Source organism: Lethenteron reissneri, chromosome 18, assembly GCF_015708825.2.
Source record: "Lethenteron reissneri isolate LAM-NWPU_2019-01 chromosome 18, ASM1570882v1, whole genome shotgun sequence".
In the NCBI taxonomy this organism is placed as follows: domain Eukaryota; kingdom Metazoa; phylum Chordata; class Hyperoartia; order Petromyzontiformes; family Petromyzontidae; genus Lethenteron; species Lethenteron reissneri.
Genome location: NC_083796.1, coordinates 3,410,224 through 3,432,521, shown reverse-complemented (window position 1 = coordinate 3,432,521; position 22,298 = coordinate 3,410,224). Strand labels below are relative to the sequence as shown.

Here is a 22,298-nt window from a genome sequence, read left to right as displayed (position 1 = left end):
GCCATTCGAACTGTTGAGGCAAGAGCTGATAGCGAGCACCTATTAATAAAATATGATGGCTATTTTTTTATGTAGGCTTTCACGACGGATGTTATGATTCGTTAATTGTTACTTTTGCATTACATCTTGTAAGTATAATGTCATTTTTTTACGATAACCCTCCACCACCAGAAAGTACAAAATGTGTTGGATAAAAACAATTATACGACCTTTCAAAAACGTACGCTCATAACAATCTAATAACAATTCCGTGTTCTTCCTTTCATACTAAATTAATTCCATACGCAGGTGAATATTTTAAGGGAGAAATTACACGTGACACATTCGGTTCAATTAGAGCAGCGGTTCGTAACCTTTTCTGAGTGTGCGGACCCATTTTCAACCTCCAAACATTTCGCCGACCACCACATGCTGCTCATAGTTGTCTGAAATTGTACATTTCCTTGGTGAGGATGTTTTTTTAATGATTATTATTTTTTCCACGAACCCCCTGTAGTAGCCTCGTGGCTCACCAGGGGTCTGCGGACCATAGGTTGGAAACCCTCTGAATTAGAGACAGCTCTAATTTGGAACACACTGTGATGATAAAAGCAAACCATAAGGCATATAGCATTATACCAGCAGTTTCTATTAAACTAAACCCATTGTTTGTGCTTGTTCACGTCAGTAACTGCTGGCAGAAGGGCCTACATGAGAGATCCCCCTCTAGACGGTACTTGGCCTACTCTTCCGCACTGGCCAGATGTCACTGGAAGAGGTGGGAGTATTCACGCTCTCAACCATACAAATAAAAACAGGCCACTTTTGATTCCAACAAGATGAGTTATTTCCCCAGACTTTTGAATTGAGTCCCCAAGTGATTTAAAAATGAAAAGCTGACTTGTTCTTTTGGCTGCGCGTCTGCGTGCATTGCCCGTGTCCCCCCCCCAGAGCGCCTGTGGACGGCGCCGGAGCTGTTGCGCATGGAGGAAGTGGCTCCGCGCGGAACGCAGAAGGGAGACGTCTACAGCTTCGCCATCATCCTGCAGGAGATCGCCCTGCGCAGCGGACCTTTCTACCTGGAGGCCAACCACCTCACGGCCAAAGGTGTGTGAGTTCCAGGGATTTAAAGTATTGCTGATTGTTTTCCTGGGTCTGCCGGTACACTGGCGTAGTAGGTATCTGACCAGTAGCCACCATGGCCATGGTCTGTATGGTTAAAATGGGATCTCTGGCTTTGCAGTCGTCGTAGTTGTATCGTGGTGATCAACAGCAGCAGCAAGGTAGAGGAGCGATGTTTGCAACAATGAGCAGAAAATAGGGTGCCAATAACTCTAGCTTATTAACCCATAACACTTAGCTCTGTAGCTCTGTTACCTCTGGCAAGTGGGCCTTCGCCACTACACGTGCCATGAGCTCGTTCACTGCATTAATCTATCACCGGGTCGCATCTGCGTTGCTGCGTGAGCAGAGATTGTTCAGCGGGTGAAGCAGGGCGAGTGGCCCTACCTGCGGCCCACGGTGGACCCCGGGGGACACTCCGAGGAGCTGGGCCACCTCATGCAGCGCTGCTGGGCCGAGGAGTCGACGGAGAGGCCCGACTTTCACCAGATCAAGATCCTCTTGCAGAAGTTCAGCAGGTGATATGTCTTCACGTAAAAATTATCTTGCAGAGGATCAGCACGTGATGTTCACGAGATCTCAGTCCCATGGGAAGTCACGGTGTATGACGTCACAGAGATCTCTGGTTCATCAGGGGGTGCCCACCAGATCCAGGTCGTCTTGTAGATGTTCAACGAGTAATGTCCACCAGATTCACATCTTCTCGAATAGGCACAGTAGATGTTCACCAGCAATCTTGTATATATATATTTTCGCAGGACTTGAGAAAACATTGGGCATATTGGTAAGAGATTACATATGTATTTCTGCTGATAATGTAGTTGTTATTGTAATTACAAATTGTGGTGATGTTGATGACGATGCGAGTTATCACAACAAAATATTGGACATTTTCAAACCAAAAATGTTGCATTGGCATCGACCTAAATTTCATGACTGTAACATTTGCAATGTTAACAAAAATAAACACTAGCAGGGTGTCTCTGGCAATGTAATCACAGGGAGAGCAGTGGCACCATCCTGGACAATCTGCTGTCACGGATGGAGCAGTACGCCAACAACCTGGAGGAGCTGGTGGAGGAGCGAACGCAGGCCTACCTGGAGGAGAAGGGCAAGGCCGAGGCTCTGCTCTACCAGATCCTGCCCCAGTGAGTCTGGTTTCCCCACGGCCACTGCCAAGCTGGCCTGGCGACCCAGGAACAGCCCCTGGCCAGCCTGCCAGTTCAGTTTGAATCCACGTCCCCGCTCTTGTATGTATGTTGTTGAAATTGTTTCGCACCGTAAGTAACCAACCGCGCGAAACGGAGGTGCGGGGGAAGGACATCAAACTAAACACAAAAAGAGGTTCTGAAGACATGAGTTGTAAATTTAGATTTAAGAGTGCATAGCTTCAGTGGCTTCCTAATATCGGAAGGAAGAGCAATCCAGACCACTGCAGAAGCACATCTTCATGAGTTATACGCCCCCCCCCCCCCCCGGTCTGGGGGGGCTCACCCCTCCTGCTCCATTCCCTCTGTACAGCTCCCTGTGGTTTATGTCTGAACGTAATACTATTATGATAATGAAATAATAATTCATGGAATAATAATCGTGTTCAGGTTTTTTGTTAAGCCACTGTTGGATGAAGGTCGTCCCATGCCGTGGTTGATTTTTTGGTGGTAATTTTTCTAGTATTAAATTTTTATTTACAATGGCTTAGGTGAGGTTATGCTAATGTTCTGCCCTGCTTTGTTTTCTTGGAATCATGTCTCCTTTCCACGTTGATCCCGTGGTGTCACCGCTGGTTTTCCGAAGGGATTCTTGGGTAAAAGTGTGCAGGCTCCCTTTCATGAGGCAGCCACACGACCAGCAAGGTATGCGGAGGCCTTCGCCCAGCGGTGGACTGACAAAGGCTGGAAATTGATTTGTTTGAACCCACTACATCCCACTCACAGGGGGAGTCTGCGCACAGCAATACGAGGAACGCTGTGAAACGCGGAGAATGAGTTCTCTTCTTTCGTCCCAAACGCGGGGTTAATTTAAATCGGTGACTCGGGATTATTTTAACCGAGCGATTTACCCCACACAATTTCATTTGAACAAATATATATTTTAAAAAATCTGGTCAACCTTGTGTAGAATTGTATGGCTTGACCACTGCACAGATCGCGGAAGGCAAGGGCAAGTTAAACCTTCATGGACCGAAGAGCAAAAAATATTAATCTAAGGGAGGAAATGAGACCATTTTCCAGTGGGCTATTGCACTGATTAGGCTGATAGTCAGGTGGCTGAGAGCCGGCAACACGTTTGTCAATTTATTTTTATTATCATCATCATCAAGAGCTCGCGAGTAGAAAATTACCGGAGTGTTACGTGCGGTATCTGCGCTGCGTCTATAAATAATACATCACTTCTCCGCTTGGTGACCCGCACACTGACGTCACGAGTACGTCCTTAGCCTCCCCGCTGCGTCCTGCTGTGCGTTAGTCATGAGCACGCAGGCTCGCGATGACGAGGAATGAGTGTATTTAGCTTTTGTCGTGGACCGAGTGCTCTTTTACATCTCTCCTGCAGTATGGATTCCTGCAGCCACGAAAGCTTCAAATCAAGATTACATCTCTCCTATCTGTCTCTTCTCAATTAGAATGCTGATCTGTTCCTTTTGAAAACCGTGCATCCCGTTTATCATCTACCTCTTCCGCAGGCAATAGAGAAGCCATTTTAGCAGGTACCATGTGCAGATAACGCCTTTCGACCAAATCACCTGGAACGCGTTCCATCTCGTCAAATATATCGGAAGCTAAGCAGTATTGAGACTGGATAGTGCTCGGATGGGTGACCACCAGGATTTGCCAAGTGTTGTAGGCAAGCATGGGGCTGTGAGTTGACCAGGAGATGGATACATTCAATGTCACCCCTTTCGTATATATGTATTTTCTCTGGTTTCCTCGCATACAGGGTAAAAAACGTGGTATTTCAGAATAGAATGTGTCCAGAAAGTGTTGTTGATTAAATCAAGAAGAGGAGATTGAAAACTAATTTCTTTAAAACTTATTTTCCCCCACACCTCCAATTAGTACAGTTGACTACGTACAGTGTGAAAAAAGTTCAACATACATTCATACATGCATGGTGAGCTTACGCCAAATTCCAACCCAAGCCCTGTGGTCATCTATATATTAAGGTATTATCAGCTAATTAATGAGTGTTTACACATCATTCATATTTAATGTAATTATTGGCCAAAAACCAAACGTATGTTAATGGTATTGGCGTCAGCTCACCATATAACTGCCTTTCCCCGCTTCGCTGCGGTTTCTCTTTGGGCCTCTGAGTTATTCTCTGTCTTCGAGAGCGAGCGAATCCTGTGCGATGCGTTACAAGTTTAAATTATTATTATGATCCCCATCATCAGCGAACCGAATAAGGTGCCCTCCCGTAGCGTGTGATAACCAACCCAGAGCAGGCAAGGGACACTAACCACTTCCTAGTGAGAATTAGGACACAATAGTCGGCGGGTATATTTCTAAGGTTACTTGGGATTCGTGAAGCGTCCCAGTGATCAAGTCACGCGGGATCGATGCGCGGGGCTCGTTGGGAATCGGCGATCGGTGAACCAACCGGCCTGGGGCACTCCTCGTGTGTGGCCACAGCTCGGTGGCCGAGCAGCTCAAGCGCGGGGAGACGGTGCCGGCCGAGGCGTTCGACAACGTCACCATCTACCTCAGCGACATCGTGGGCTTTACGGCCATGTCGGCCCAGAGCACGCCCATGCAGGTGCTCACCGCGCGATGCGAGATCCCATCGCGCGCTTCTTCAGTTCGCTCACCGCGGGACAATCGCCGCAACCATAAACTTAGCACAGGCCACTCACCGCAAGTGTCCACTTGCCGCATCCACACTCTGCATTTACTCACCGTGTGCCATTCACGGCAACCATCCTCTCAACAGTCTGCTCACCACGTTCATCCACTCACCACATCCATCCACTCACCACGGGCTACTCACCACTCACCGTGTGCCACTCACCGCAACCATCCACTCAACGCAGTCCACTCACCACATCCATCCACTCACCACGGGCTACTCACCACTCACCACTCACCGTGTGCCACTCACCGCAACCATCCACTCAACACAGTCCACTCACCACATCCATCCACTCACCACGGGCTACTCACCACTCACCACTCACCGTGTGCCACTCACCGCAACCATCCACTCAACACAGTCCACTCACCACATCCATCCACTCACCACGGGCTACTCACCACTCACCACTCACCGTGTGCCACTCACCGCAACCATCCACTCAACACAGTCCACTCACCACATCCATCCACTCACCACGGGCTACTCACCACTCACCACTCACCGTGTGCCACTCACCGCAACCATCCACTCAACACAGTCCACTCACCACATCCATCCACTCACCACGGACTACTCACCACTCACCACTCACCGTGTGCCACTCACCGCAACCATCCACTCAACACAGTCCACTCACCACATCCATCCACTCACCACGGGCTACTCACCACTCACCACTCACCGTGTGCCACTCACCGCAACCATCCACTCAACACAGTCCACTCACCACATCCATCCACTCACCACGGGCTACTCACCACTCACCACTCACCGTGTGCCACTCACCGCAACCATCCACTCAACACAGTCCACTCACCACATCCATCCACTCACCACGGGCTACTCACCACTCACCACTCACCGTGTGCCACTCACCGCAACCATCCACTCAACACAGTCCACTCACCACATCCATCCACTCACCACGGGCTACTCACCACTCACCACTCACCGTGTGCCACTCACCGCAACCATCCACTCAACACAGTCCACTCACCACATCCATCCACTCACCACGGGCTACTCACCACTCACCACTCACCGTGTGCCACTCACCGCAACCATCCACTCAACACAGTCCACTCACCACATCCATCCACTCACCACGGGCTACTCACCACTCACCACTCACCGTGTGCCACTCACCGCAACCATCCACTCAACACAGTCCACTCACCACATCCATCCACTCACCACGGGCTACTCACCACTCACCACTCACCGTGTGCCACTCACCACATCCATCCACCACACCACAGTCACTCGCCATGTCTCACTCGCACACGACAACCACTCACCCCGGCCTCTAGCTACACATCGCTCTTTGCAAATTTCAGATACCAATAGCTTTTTGTGCCACGTGGTGAAGGGGGAGTGGTCTGATCAATAACCCCTGGGGCAACCGCACAGTATTTAATCGTCAAACATCACTTCACTGATGAGACCCAAAAAGTTAAAACCGGTCCAGAGTTTTCTTGATTAAACAAATGCTGTGGCTAGTATTCGTTCGGAAGGACTCTTTATTTTGTACATGCAGATACAGAACAGAAGTTCAATGATGCATTTAAATTGCCTCTGATCTTGTCATTCTAAAATCAAACAAATTCGTAAATCGAATGTCACACAAGAGTTTTCTAATTTTACGCACTTTGCGTAGTCCAGTGACACGGTGCTTGGTGCCACGCACGTTGCGTTGATCGACACTGTCGTGAGGAGACATCACACGAACCTGTAGTAGACCACTCCCACTCCCACGGAGTCTGACGGGACCCTGGCGCTTGGCTGACTCTCACTGGATGTCTTTGTAGCCGGGGTTTGGTGGCCACACCCCTCCTGGTGAGTCAGAGACCCAGTGAGCCAGTGAGTGGGCCAAAACAAAAGCTGACCTTTATAGAACTGATGAAGCTCAGAGATGAGTGGACTGCCTGTTCAGTTCACGATCGAGTATGTTGTGTTTTTTTTATATATATGCTGACCGGAAAGGCGTCTGTCCTAGGATGAGAACGTTTGTCATTAATAATGAAGACGTGGGGGGGGGGGGTATATTGTTGGCACTCTGGTTAGTGCACTGCACTATGAAGCCGGTGGCTGGAGGTTTGATTCCTGGCCACGGTGTGGTCACGTTTGGTTAAACAACCCCCATGACTGACATGGGCATGGCTTTATCTGGCATTGGATTGACAAATAACAGTAAATTATCAAACTGTATTATCCAACAAAGGTTCATCCACTGATTGCCTCAATATTGCAGCACCAGATAATGAGAAGGTTTTTTTTTGTAACCTTTGAAGTTCATTAACTCTCCACATACTCTACGGCCGCTGTCGTTGTTCTGAAGCCTTACCATGTTAATCTGGGTTTACCGAGGCCACATTTGTCAATATTCTACGGAAAAAAATTGCAATCAGATGTTAATTTTACAAACTGATTATAACTGGTTTGTTTTATTTTGGTTTATGTTTCTTATGTTGTTGCATTTAATGTTATTTTAGGGTTTTTTTATGGTTGCATATTCCCATTTATAATTAATAAAGTCGCTGCATCAGTGAATATATACAATTTATACAATTTATACAACGGGGTTAGTAAAATAATAATAGCTGTCACAGAGAGGAAAGGAAGATTGGGACTTTTTTCTTCGACTGTTCTTCGTTAGGAAATGCAACTGCCACTGATGGAACCATCAACCGCATCACAACATCAACAGGACAATGTGCACATCTCCGTCATTCGTGGGAAATTAAAGACAAGCCACAGTAGTGCAAACGTGACCATACAACACAAACTATGGACCGCACAGTAACCCCACTGTGGTCTGCTCTCCTTCAGCAGAGGAGGAGGAGAAACAGAAAAACTCCACAAACTCTCCCTACTGAAGCCCTCTCGTTGTGCCCAGCAGACTTAGCTCCTGAATATATTGTCATAGGCAAGAATAGAATAGAATTTTCCAAGAAATACAGTTTTATGACGAAGGCCAGGCTATTTTATTTCCATTTATATGCACGTGGGTTTTCCCTAGAGATGCTTCTGCATTTTAGCGCTGTGCGAATATAATTTTAAGATAATGTTATTGGTTAAATATTTTCAACTCGTGACCCTTATAAACACATCATGTTTCAATACGCTTTTGTATCGCCACCTTTTACTCTAAAATGAAACCACAGTGATTATTTTCACACCAGAGTACATGAATATGAAATACTCCATAAACTAACAAAAAATTGGGGAAGCTTAATATAGATTTGGAAAAAAAACAGCATTGTCGTTCAGAGTGCGCGAGCTCCCGTCGGCAACTTGTGAGGATGGCTTCGGTGACATCAGAGGCGTTCATTGTTTTGTCTCCCTGCCCGTGCCTCGGCGATAGTGTCATCACTGCATCACACATGTGCTTGGATAAACATTACGCTCGTCCATCCGTCCATCTGAGGACACTTCACGTTTTTCACAGAAACTACAAAACCCTGAAACCATTCTCTCTGAAACGTAGCACACAGCTGACAAACACCAGTGCCCAGTTCTGTAGCGTTCTTCAGCAAGAATGACAAAAACATTTTGTTAAGAAAAAGTAAAAGTGTATTCTGCTCACCGGCATTTAATTGCAGCACGTGCGTTAAAACGTGAGCCCATGGGTGTCAGTACGTGTTGAATGCGCGTGTCAAAATGCATGTTATGTTATAACGTTACGAAAACCGGCGACCAGAGCTTGATTCCCCAGCTCACGGACAACACCAGTGACAATTATCAGAATCTGTTTGTGGAAACAAATTTGTTGGATAAAATTGGTGTAGAAAACCCAGGGATCATTGGACTTATATTTGCGTAATGTATTTCCACGTGGAGACACCGAGCAGAGGTCACAATATGCGTGCTGTGACCAATATTGCACCGCAAGAATACATAATGAGTTTGTATACTTTCCTATTCTTGGCGTGTGAACAAAATGAAATCTATTGCAGCACTACCAAGAAAATGTATATCCAAAAGAGTCTGTTAGTATGTTAAGGACGCTGACAAAGCCTTGAAAAAATTGCGGCACAAAGGGCGACGGGCGGCAGCGACGACGGCGTCTTTTTAGCGAAACGACGATCGTGCTTTGACGACGCTGCACTTCGGCGTTCCGTCAAACCGCGACAACGGCATCGTTTTAGAAAAATAATTTTTTTTAAACAAAACCCTGCAAACGTTACATTCAGACAAACTCGCGTACATTTTTACGAAAACAAACAAACTTAGCAAAGTCAATACTGGACGCGTGTCAATTCTCGCCATGTGGAAACCCAAATAAAGACGCGATGTTATCCGCTGTGTTCAGACAGAACCTTTCATGGGCATGAGTGGAGACGGTCTCGTTTCAACGCACGTCCCGCCTTGATTAATCCCTCGCTCGGGCGCGTGTCCTTGCCTTTTTTCCCAGGTGGTGGCCTTCCTCAACGACCTTTACACTTGCTTCGACGCAATAATCGACAACTTCGATGTGTACAAGGTGAGCCTCGTATTGCGCTGTCTGTCTGCGGGTAACGTGTCTGTTCGTGCATCTGCCCTCTCTTTGTGTACGTACCTGCCTGTTTCCTTCTCTTGCCCTTTCTGTCTGTTTGCAAATCTATTTCTTTTGCTTATTTGTATGTGTACATGCCCGTCTCCCCGGGTCTGTTTGTCCATCTGATGTCTGTCTGCCAGTTTGCGAGGCAGGCAGACATACACCTGTTCTGTCTGCATCTTAGTCTGTCTGTCAATCTTGTACAGCTCTGTATCTTATGTCCACACGTCTGTCCATCTCTATATACAACTGTCCGTCTGTGTGGCTGTCTGTGTTACCAAGTTTCTCTGTATTCACCAGGAATGTGGGGACCCTTAAACCTCGCGTGTAATGAAAGGAAATGAGCGGATGCCTCGCAATCAGCAGGCACGTGAACCTTGCGACAGCGAAAAACCGGAGTGCCTGAAGAAAACTATCGCGCAGGAGAGGATAAAACTCAAACATTCATACAGACCGCTCAGCAGCACCCTACTTTCTATACTGCCATACATGCATTGGCCTAAAAGCCCGATTGCTTCACCATCAACCAAGATGGGGATTTATTTTTGTAATGGCAGTTGTCAATGGGGTTGGCAGTCGTGGTGGTGGTAGTGGTGGTCATTTAGGTGGTGATGCTGGCGATTGTTATAGTAGTGGTGGTGATCGTGGGAATGAAAATGTGGCCATGGAGTGGGAGCTTTGGTAGCCAGAGGGGCCAGGATTGAGATGCGTGTTCAGGAGGAGGTGGACATGGTGGTGGAGTGATTGTGGAGGTAATAACAGTGGTGGTGTTGGTGGTGATGGTTATAGGGGTTGATTGCGAAGGTGTCGGTGGTGAAGAGGTGGTGACAGAGGAGGTGATGGCAGTAGTGGGGTTCAGAGGCAGGTGAAAAATGAGGGCTTCACCCTCCTGCCAAACCTGAAGGCAAGAACTTTTCCACGCGGATGGTTTAAAAAACACACGGCAAGGAACCAACTTTTTTTTCCCCTTCACTTAACGATTTTTGTATTCGGTTACCAGAGCTTTCCTTGGCAGACGGCGAGCGCTCGTGGCAGGGCACGCGGACGATGAGGCCCCTGTAGGGTGGAGGGCGAGGAGCACTCAATCTCTCTGAATCCCGGCATCCACAGCGGCCATGGGCCCTGGTATTGGGGGCGGTGGGCACTCGGTAGGGCATCAGAGCCACCGAGAAAAAAACATGTTACAAAAAAACCCAAATTACCTCCCATGTTTGGAGGATCGCAGATTTTCCTCCCATGAATATAGCTTTCGAATGTGCGGGCTGTGCGACTGCAGCGGGGCCACAGGCATGGTGTGGGGAGGCCCTCGTTCAGCAGTGGATTGACAACATGGATGTACACGTGCGTCGGCTTAGCGATTGGCTTCGGCGCTGTTTTTTTCAACGTCGCGGTATTTTGCTCTACGGCACCGCCACCACCAGCTTAGATGAATGACTGAAAAAAAACAAAAGTACAAATAAATGAACAGAAAAATAAATGGCCGGGGTTCGACATACATGCTCTCATTGGCAGTCAGGCTTGCTTGAATCAATGCTCGTGAAGTCTCAATCTTACAGGCAAGGGACCCCATAACGTCTTTGCCTCAAAAAATGGAAGTTCACCAGCATTTATTCAAGCAAGCCTGACACTGCTGATGAGACAGTTGAGTGCCGAACCCGGGACAGAGTTTGCTCGTATTGAGACAATGCTGCCTAAATTAAGAGCACTCCCAGAAGGCCGTACGGCTGATGATTGTGTAAGAAACGCTGTTTTTGTCATGTAGCGAGTCGGATATGCGAAGTTGACGTATTGTGTGTGGATTTAACGTCGTCATTTACATTCTTTACAACGACGCCAAACAAATGATTGAATTTGAAATGGAGGGGGGGGCGGGGTAGCGAGCAATAACCGACGCGCTGTTGGACGTGCCGCCGCCAGGTGGAGACGATCGGCGACGCCTACATGGTGGTGTCGGGGCTGCCCGTGCACAACGGCAGGCGGCACGCCATCGAGGTGGCGCGCATGGCGCTCGCACTGCTCTCCGCCGTGCGCTGCTTCCACATCCGCCACCGGCCCGCGCAGAGGCTGCTGCTTCGCATCGGCATCCACTCCGGTCAGCGGGGGCCACGTGGTGGGCGCGTTTGTGGGAGTGGACGCTGAGAGGGGAGCGGTGGTGCGAGCCCAGTGGTGGTCTGTAAGCAGAAGTTATTTGTGGGGGTTGCCCTCTACCAGAACCGGCCCGAGACCTTTGTGGGCCCTAAGCAAAATTTGGTTGGAGGCCCCTTTGATGTATGATTTTTTTCACCCACTCGCCAGCAGTGACTCTAGGGGGCCCTCTGCTGGCCACGGGGCCCTTTGCAATTGCAAGGGTCGCTTAGTGGCTGGGCCGGCTCTGCCCCCTACCCACCCCCACTCTCGCCTTCGGTTTGTGAACACCGAGTAAGATAACAGAAGGTTGCGTAGGAAGAAAAAGAGATGCGGCAGAAGAGATGTAGGCAACAGAGATGTGATAATAATAATACGGGTTTAACCCTTTTTGCTGGCAACAAAACCTTTTTTACAAGGTTTCAGTTTTGTTGCCAGAAAAAGGGGAAAAACCCTATATTTTGGTACTGGCAAAGGAGGTCTAATGATGAAACAGAGATGTGGTTCGAAGAGGGATGCACACAAAAGATAGCGGTATCGATGCAGGTGGTATCGAGAGACACGGCGAGGTGGGAGAGTTGTAAGATGGAGATGTAGTGGTGGAAGCCGGTGAAATTACGTGTACTGTATGTACATGCACTCAATCGATGTTTGGTGGATCCATTCCCCGCCCCCCCCCTGATATCTAGGGCCCTTGAAGCTGCTTTGGTGCCGAGACCCAATTTCTCTCTAACAATACGGTACATGCAGTGAAATAAAATGTAATGTATTGGTAGTGCTGATGTAGGTTTTCACGGCACGATGTACGAAAAATGCTCTGATAAGCGTCATGGCAACCTTTTGCCTCCGAAAGAAACTCATTGTCCCGATGATGGGAGGGGTGTTACACACATGCTAGCTCCATCTCCGTGTGATCCGTCAACCCCACCACCGAGTCGCACCGCGTCCTTTTGTTGTTGCCGTTGCTGTTGTGCCGGTTGCTGGTGTGGCCTTCCTGCTGTCAGAAATAATGTATTGTACGCCGGGTCTGGCAGAAGATATGCCGCTTTACAACTCGCCAACATTCTAAGTTAATTTGGGCAAGAACAAACCACCCCCCCCCCATAGTTTCGTAACTTACGCAGGCTGCTGAAAGCGAGCCCAGGGTCCCAGTGCCCGGAGAGGAGACGCGTATTTTACTCCAGCCCCCACGTGCAAAACAGACTGCATGCGCGTGTCCACCCCCTGGGGTGCGTGCGTGCGTGCGATGGTCGCACGCATCACAGCGACGCCTGTCTGGAAGGCTTGAGCTCAACCACCGGCTGATCAGCTCACGTCTTACGCAGTTAAGTGGGGAGGAGGGAGAAGCAACGGGACTCAAATGCTACAGGAGGAGGGCGCAGCCACTTTTAATGGCTTTCAACGTTGCGGTAGCTCGGTAGGAAGTGCTTACCGCCGCGCTCGGCGTTTGGATGTCACCGTGCGCCAAAGCTCGTTATGGAATTAAATTTGTATTTTTTGTTAAGCGCAGCCAAGCCCGCGTGGAGGTAGGCAGTGGGGGTTTGGTGTGGATGGATCAATAGTACGGTACAATAAATACAATAGAGATTTGCAATAATGGGCAGGTTTTTATGACCACTTTAGCGGTATGAAAGTTAGTCGATCTGCAGGTCGTGTGTGGTGAGGTCATGTGTGGGTACTCCCATCTCTGGCCAGAGTGGAAGAGTAGGCCAAATATCCTCTCCAGAGCTGCCTCTTGTGGAGGCTCTTTCACCAGCAGGAGCATAATGAAGCTATTGCAGGGCTGCACCTTTACGGTCTACACACACACACATATACGCTGATGAAAGCAGCAAGAAAGATAGCCAGAATAAGGCACGGGTAGGATTCTGATAATTTTATAAGAGTCCTTTCACGAGCAAAATACTATGATTTGTAATTAGTTAATTTTGGGTTAGATCGTCATGTAGGTTAACACCTGATGAATTCACTGCTGGCTGTAATCGCCATCGAAAAGTACAACATTGTCAATATTTTCTTTATTTTAAACATTCCTCCGGTTTTGGTGAAAAACAAAATAATTTAGAATATTTTCCCACGTAACAACTTCATTGTATTGCCTCTGTTGGGTGGTGGAGGGTTTTACTTAAACCATTGACATCATACCTACACGACAATTTTAGTTTGTTTTCCATCCCCGCACCTCCGATTAGCATGGTTAGCTACGTACGGAGTAAAAGAAATTCAACTTACATACATCTTACCAAAAATAAACTGATCATGAGTCAGGATTGTTATAGGTGTGCACAGCGTACACACGGTGTGTGGGTACACAGCCACTAACGGCACCACGACGATCGTCACTTTCCTGTCCAGGCCCCGTGTGCGCTGGGGTCGTGGGGCTCAAGATGCCACGGTACTGCCTGTTCGGGGACACGGTGAACACCGCCTCACGCATGGAGGCCAAGGGAGAAGGTAGGTGGAGCCAGAAGTTTGCTGCCCATTGCCGCTGACATACGCTACGCATTTCCACACGTGTGGGTCAAATGTAATGCAGTTGGAGTTTATTTTTGGGTTGGTGAATTGTAAATATTTATATATTTTTGAAATTTATATTTTTATTCATTTTGCATGGGTGCCACTACCAGCTAGATTGATTAATGTTTATTTTTTTTCAGAAATAACTTTTGGGGTTATTTTATCCGTTTGGCAGCCCATGATGATTTTATTTAGGTAATATTTCAATTATTTATTTATTATGCATGGATGCACGTTTTAAATGGGACCTATCACCCGATGTGCAATGTACCTTTTAAAAATAATAAAACACTATAATTGAATAGCTGTCAGACGTTTACTTCCATAGTAATGCAAGTGGTCAAACATCCCATATCAAAGCCTCACTGAATCTCCAGGCTCCAAACTCAGTGATCCCTTCTTATGAAAATTGTATTCATGATCGGCCTTGGTCTATCCACTGCTGAATGAAGGCCTTGCCACTTGTGTTGCTGTTCCTCGCAGCCTTGCGAAGCCGCAATCCAACTCACTCCGGTACAAAAAACGATTCCGTCACTCTGTCTCCTTTCATGCACATCCTCTTCTTTGGCTGCAATTTCGTCACGAGGATCATTCAACTGTCATCCCTTCTAGCGACGCGTTTTGCCCAAGCCCAATTACTAAACATTTGCGCTTGTTCCCAGATCCATATGCTTCTTTTCTCTTTTCTGCGTGTAAGTCCAAGCAATTCATTTATCTATACTTCCTCGCACACTTTTTAGCTTTTGTTCCATCTTCTTTGTCAAGTGACCTTATTTAGTGTACTATATGCGTGTATGTTAAACTTCTTTCACACCACACGTAGCCAACCGTGCTAACCGGAGGTGCGTGGGAAGGACAACAAACTCAACACAAAAAGCAGTTCTCAAGAAATGAGTTTGCAATCGAGATTTTAAAGTGCATAGCTCCAGTGGCTTCCTAATATCGGAAGGAAGAGCGTTCCAGGTGGCCGCAGAAACGCATCTGCAATACGCAATGATTATAATATTTGATTAAAATTAGTTATTTTTACATAATTACCTCCTGTTATTGCTCGATGAATCACTCCATGCACGGACCAACCTCTCACTGAGTCTCGAGACGCGTTCTTCAGGAGGGCTGTGCCTGGGATTGTTAATTGCAGTTGTAACCCTCGTTTATTAATAATTCCTGGGGAGTTTTTTTCTTCCAGGCACTGTATTTGGTCAGGTGAGTTGCACTAAAAGCTGCAAGATTATTGATCGTGGCCGGTGTGTTTTTTTACAGCTCACAGAATTCACCTTTCTTCAACAACAAAAGCCATCTTGGATGAATATGGAGGATTTGTGGTGCAGTTACACGGGGACGTGGACATAAAGGTAAAGCTGAAAAGGACGCAAGGATGTATTGTTTATGTATTTAGACTGCAATAAATTAGATTACCACATTATGTAATAGTAAATAAATAATTGTGGCTGGGTGGTGCAGGGGCTAGAATAGCACGTGACTCTCAGTTCGAAGGCCGGCGAGTTAAAATCTTGGACAGGGTTCCACTCATACTCTTGGTTCCACTCAACTCATCATCCTTGGGGGGTTCATAAAATGAGTAGCACTCTGCTGCAGTGTATTTCCCACAACTGGCTCAGAGTTGTACGCAGGAGTTCTGCTCATAGCTAGCTTGAGCAGGTGACCACTTTGACCACTGAACTTATTTTGGTAAAATACTTGTACAAGGCACACGTGTCACTGGTATTGGATTTCACCTGCTTCTTTGTGTTTTAGTCACTCTCAATGGGAGGATAAACACTGATTTCAATGATGATGATGGCAACAATATAATTGTAAAATGGAGAATATAAAAAACACAGACAACATGTCTCATTCATACCGCATAGTCAGCGAAGGACCATTGCGCCAAACGTGTGACCTCTTGCGACAACATTCACATAAACAGCTTTTGCTTGCTGCCATACACCGGTGTCTCGAGTGATTTGTTTGATCCACGGATCATGGGGGCAATGTGTCTCCTTCACGTATGCTTATTTTTTATTGTTGAGCGGCATAGCAAGCAGCGTTATGAATATCTCTCTTTCCCATAGCCCACGGGCAAGTTAATTTGCGGTTCACTGTCACAGCTGATCGAAGAAGGCGAACAGGGGGGACACTGAGTGAATGACTGAGAGGAGCGATCCAGTTACACGGAGAGCGAATTGCTTTATTTTATCTATTATAGCTCAGCGCGACACCTGACACTGGCGGAAGAACGAGCGTCGGTCGATCGATGCCTTTTTTTGTCAGCATCCACGGGGAAGAGAAGCTGCAACACGGCAATGGTGGATGTTAGAAATGCAAAACAAACAAAAAATCATGGAATATGGCACTCACTGAGCGTAGGTCAACAACGATTAAACTCCCGTCTCGCTGCCTTCCCATTACTGCAGTTGTTTTATCCGTACAGCATTCCCTAATGGCGTGTAAATTGGTAAATGATGCACGACACTGCTCGCTTGTTTCGTGTTAGTAAACGGCACAGGAGTTCATTAATGAACATGAGGAATGCACGGTGACTTCAGTTGAACAGGCCCTGCCACTAACGACACATTGATTAAGCTGGCGTTACATACATTGAATTGTACGTGTATGAACCAATGTTTTTCAATTCATATTTGTTGTCGCTATCTGTCCAGCAGTGGGTAGATGAAGACAGATGAAGATTATACGTTTATGCAATGGGTTCACATCGTCCCTGAATCCACTCGAGGTGATATAGGGGCGTTGTCAAAGATGTACAAATAAGATTTAAACCGAGACAAAAAATATAAGTTTGAATAAAATCGTGGCAATTCATCAAACTGCTGTAAGCAGCAGGTCGAATGTCGTATCGAAATTACTGACCCCCTACCTAAAGTATTGTGGAATTTCCACCATTGTCGCATGGCCGCTGGTGGAGAGGAGCACTTCTGATCGTGTCGATACTCCGACTTTGGTCTCAACAGCCTGCAGTTCGTGCAGTTCTATATCCGTTCTAAATTGGTGTCCAAATCAACAACATCGATTGCTCCGAAGGTCACAGAGCGGTGACTTGCAGACCTCCCGTCCTCCACCGATGGCTCAGTCATTGGGGAGTTTAAGTACCGCCTTGGCGCAATGGCCCGACCGTTAGAGTGAGGTTGTGCTTCTTGTGACTCCTATTAAATTAGCTTTGACCACACGGCTGACCCCCCCCCTCCACCCCCCATGAAAGAAAAAGCACTCACCGGTCTCAGGAGCTCGCTGATGGCACTTGACCCAGCTGCCTTGTATAGCTTAAGTTGGAGGTGTGCAGTAGATAGCAGTACTGTGTTGTGTTCTTCTTTCGTACGGGTAAAGTGAAATCTGCAACTTCAACTGTGTATGTCTCCAGGTTATTAATTTTAATTGTGTATGTCGAGGTAGGTTGTGTTGACCCAACTGAGCAGATTTTTGTTGAGTTGCTATGCCCTCATGTGCATGGGTTTATTTATCCTGGCATGCACACAAAATATAATTCAATATGGAATGGGCCAGACTTCCAAATTGTTACGGGACCAGCTTGGTGTCATTATTTGTAAAAAAATAAAATAGCAATCGAGTGCCAACACATTGGTCCAAATCCCAAATGTGACTTTAATAACAAAAATTAAGCGACAATAAAAAAAAAATTCTTACCATTGGACTACCGGAACGAAGATTGCAAAAACAAACAATTTTAACCTCTTACATGGTTAAATAAAGGTACAATGACTAGCCAAATCGCTCATTTCCCATCGATTGTATGCACACATAGCTGGCCAAGCCGTACCATAGCCTCATTGCCTGCAGGAGTTCAATGCTCTCAAGTCCTCCAATCAGTCTGCTCAGAGGGTAATCCTCCTCCACGTGCTCCTTCACATTGTGCGTCACAGTCTGCACCTGTCCTGATTTACAGCCTGGGCTTTTCCCAGATGCCCCACGTGGCCTCGCTGGCCACACAATGGATGACCTTGCTCAGCATGAATGCGATTGTGCAGAGCCTGCGCACGGGGAGGCTACAGGCAGTGGTGGTGCTTGTTCACCTTGGGGTGGGGGGGGGGCGCTAAGCAGAAATTATATCTTGGTGTGTGGTGCGTCACCTGACCCACAAACATTATATGATGGACAAGTAATGTAATTATATCGCAGTTGTGTACAATAATTACGGTAATAGATGAATGACATTTACAATTATTTTTACAGTGGCTTTTACAATAATGAACTGGTTATTTTTCATATAAGGTCCAAGTTCTCGCTGATAATTTGCACATCCACGTGTTTTTTCCACGAATCCAAGGCCCCTTGAGCTATTTTGGGGCCTGAAACTTTATCTTGGTTTGCTTATGCCTGGTGCCACGAGTGGCTGCGGCTCAAAAACCGGAGTCTGATGAGAAAATATTTGGTTACGCTTAACGAGACCCGTTCTGCCCTTGAGAAACGACTCTTAACAATGAGTGAACTTGTGTGTGTGTGTGGGCATGCGTCTCTCTCACCAGGGCAAAGGAACCATGCGTACTTACTGGCTCCTAGGCGAGAATCCCACGGTGTCAGGTGTGCCGTGAAGAGGTCCTTCGGCACCTCCTCCTCATCTCTCACCTCTTCTGCCTCGTTTTTTCTCGCCACCGCCGCCGTTGGTCGGCGAAGGTGGCGCGCGCGGCGCCACCCGTGTGCCGTGGAGTGCGAGCGTTGGAAGTTTTGCGTAAGCGAGAGGATGGTGGTTTTTGCTCACAAAAGTATCGTAGTTTCCGTTTCGGAAGAAGGGGATTGCTAATGTTGAGACCGTGTAAAATCTCCCGACTAGACTACAGACTGCCGGGAGCAGATGATTTTAGGACAATGTTGCTCCCAGTGCTGATGTTTACGCACCGCTCCCAGTACTGATTTGAGGCTCAGTCCACCTAGGAGTGGCCCAGGATAAGTTCAGATTCCACTCGTCATTGATGTTATCCAACGCTGGGAATCAGACACTGTGTTCGTGGTGCAGTGTGCTAAATGAGGTAAGGCGCGGCGGTGCGTGCTGTGCTGGTCTTAATAGGCAATCGCTACGGCACTTGTCCACCCCTACAGTCTGGAAAGATAAATATGGATACTTTTTCTATACACACAGTCACACACGTGCACGCATACTCAGAGGTACGAACAAGCCTCTGTTTATCATATACACGCAATTTATGGGCAACCTGTAGTGGTTATCCTCTGGCGTAACTGCCTCCATCCACCACTGGGTTCGTACTACCAACTGAGATAGCTGCTGCCTTGAGCTCTTTTGAGCAGAAAGACATTTTGTCTTTCTTTATTTTCCAGGGTGAGTGCTCTTGGTGAGTGCCTATTAAGGAAGATGTGGTGTACAGTGAGGGGTGGTTTTGACCAGCATCACCACATCAGCTAAGCCTATTCATTGAAGGCTGAGTTGACCATGTCCCACGGTGTACATGGTCAGCAGATATAAGCGTATATATTAACGTAAACAACACTATAATTGGGGAACTCCTCCAGTATTGTAAAAAAATAAAATGTTACTTAGTAACAGTTTCGTAAATAGTAGTTTTTTAAATGTAATGATGGACAGTCAAGAGAGTTGAGTGCTGAAATGAAGGAATGTACACATGCTTTCTTCTGTACCGTAGTTAGCCCAGACGCTGTCCGTGTGCAGCAGTGAGATGGTTTGTGGCATCTCATAACCGTGAGTGGCGGTGATAGCGTGGGGAGGCCTTCATCCAGCAGTGGATAGACCATGCCTGATACTGATGACGATAATAATATGAATGCCATGTTTAAAACATGAGTCAAATGTATAAGTCAACCTCTTTTTCTGTATCTCACATCGAAATATGTTTGAGACCTTCGGTCTACCGACCTTTCAAAAATGATGTTATCGAGCAGCATTTCAGTATAGTAAATTTCGGACCAGTTTAGATTTTCTGGGTCAAAATAAATGGAAGGTCAATGGGTCTAGAAAGTCGAGAAGGTCTTGACATCAATGTCTAAACACATCGTATTTCTATGCGGAGATACAGATAAAATGTTGTTTTGTTTATTTAATTAACGAAAGTACTTAGTTACGCATATTCAGTTGCATTGAAGCCGAAAACAAGTTCATTAGAAAAAATCACGTAAATTTATTTTAACCATGATAGACCACTTGTATACATATTTTGTGGATCCCCTTCAAAGGCCAGCGCTCTCCTCATGCATCGATACATCACTGCCAGCGATTGCATAGCTCTTGGGAGCAGCCCTGGAAGTCTTCAGCATGAAAAACCTCTGAAGTAACCTCACCCCATTCGCTCCGACATTCTCTGTCTTCACAACCAGTATTGTGCGTCGTATTTTCCATGCAGGTTGTGGTGCAACACAGCAAAATAAACGTTCAGAGAGCAAATTCCCCCAGTTCAACACGAGAATTTGATTCATAATTGATTGTTGGATCGGTTCGCGTGAGTAAAATATGTCGTAAATCCCCCCTCCACCCGACACAACCAATGAATAAATGTGTGACGTCATGAACAAACTTGCCATGTTATTAATATTTCAGCGCACCGATGTGTTGGACAGCAATCCACGACGTTTCACAGTTCCGTGCGACGTTTCGCTGGTAGTTGCAACCAACGTCATCGGTGCAGTTGCACGAAATGTGGCAACTGAAGGAGGGTTTAAGACACATTTTACTTGCGTGCATTCGAAACCCAAAAGTTAATTGTGAATCGTAACATCGGTCGCAAACGCCTATGCGATGCATTTACTAAATTTGATGGAGCATCATTGCTGCCTCGCCACAATGGCTCACAAGGTGCCGAATTCATACTGACGGGGCCGCACGTATGTGACTCTGCGTGTACACTACATTTTCAGCAGCCATGAGAAACGTCTAGAGTTACTTTTAGCTCGTAGAGCATTCCATTTCTATCGTCTCTTCAACTCCAAATAAAGTAATTCCACGAATGTTTTGACCGAACCTCCTATCTAGCAGAGGTGTGGACTCGAGTCATGTGACTTGGACTCGAGTCAGACTCGAGTCATGAATTTGATGACTTCAGACTCGACTTGGACTTGCATAACAATGACTTTGTCCCACCTCTGAGGTGTGGACTCGAGTCATGTGACTTGGACTCGAGTCAGACTCGAGTCATGGATTTGATGACTTCAGACTCTACTTGGACTTGCATAACAATGACTTTGTCCCACCTCTGCTATCTAGTCATACCTTCACAATATTAGGCAATCACTATTCATATTGTGCAAACAACTTTTTGGTTGATATTGTCATTCTGAGAATTTGTTTATCGCTTGTTGTCATATACAGTATATTTATACATCACTTACATACTCAGTAACACGAACATACTTACAAAGATGGAAAAGTCCAAAAATAGTGAATTTAACGAGTAATATGTTTGCTGTATTAGAATGAACACCAATAGACAATCAGGTTGTACACAAATGGGGGCACTGTGACTATGGCCTTTACATTACCAGAAACCAAATGCCTAACATATATTTATGCAAGTAAAGCGATATTTTATTTTATAGACTTATTTTTAATCGATCAAAGTTATTGTTTTGAATGTGGTTTATTGAACAATAATGTACATGTTGTAAATAAAATATGGCTATAAACTGAGATATGCGTCCTCAGTGTTTTCTTTGACTTTGTCACTCCCGTTTAACCACAAGGTTTACAACATGATAACAGGATGTGAAATATTGTTATTTGATTCGTAATAATATTGCCATTTATGTATTGAATAATGGGCAACACGGGTGACAACCACTTGCACAACATTGCTTCAGAAAATGTGTTTCTACCATAGATTACAAACATACTATCAAGATTGTAGAAGAAAGAAAATACAACTCAGGAGATGTGTTTTCACCACGGCAATTCAGTGACAATGGAGGTCGTATCATGAAAATAAGATTGGAAACGTAACATAGTTATTATTATCCTGACATTCGATAACATGCAAAAGTCATTTGGTCTTAATGGGCTCACAAATGGTGATGAATACAATTCACGCACAAGTGTCTTGTATGAATGCACGTGTGTGTTGCAGTGAAGCCTCTGGAGTCTGTCAATGGACAACGGTTTATATTTGTCGATAATGAGCAGGGGTTGTCTTTTGGATGGACTTGTCCTTACGATGAAAATGTGGAATTTCCA

General features: G+C 46.4%; 1 protein-coding gene across 1 annotated transcript in view; it reads left to right on the top strand.

Moving 5' to 3' along the window:
- LOC133343711 (atrial natriuretic peptide receptor 1-like) overlaps positions 1-21,758 on the top strand; it is a 61,387-nt gene extending 39,629 nt beyond the window's left edge. The window contains 9 exon segments of the mRNA XM_061553468.1: positions 931-1,086; positions 1,451-1,619; positions 2,103-2,249; positions 4,734-4,857; positions 9,368-9,436; positions 11,408-11,582; positions 13,970-14,068; positions 15,395-15,486; positions 18,634-21,758. Coding sequence (XP_061409452.1) covers positions 931-1,086; positions 1,451-1,619; positions 2,103-2,249; positions 4,734-4,857; positions 9,368-9,436; positions 11,408-11,582; positions 13,970-14,068; positions 15,395-15,486; positions 18,634-18,699 — 1,097 coding nt within the window. The 3' untranslated portion in view covers positions 18,700-21,758.
- Positions 21,759-22,298: the final 540 nt, after the last annotated feature.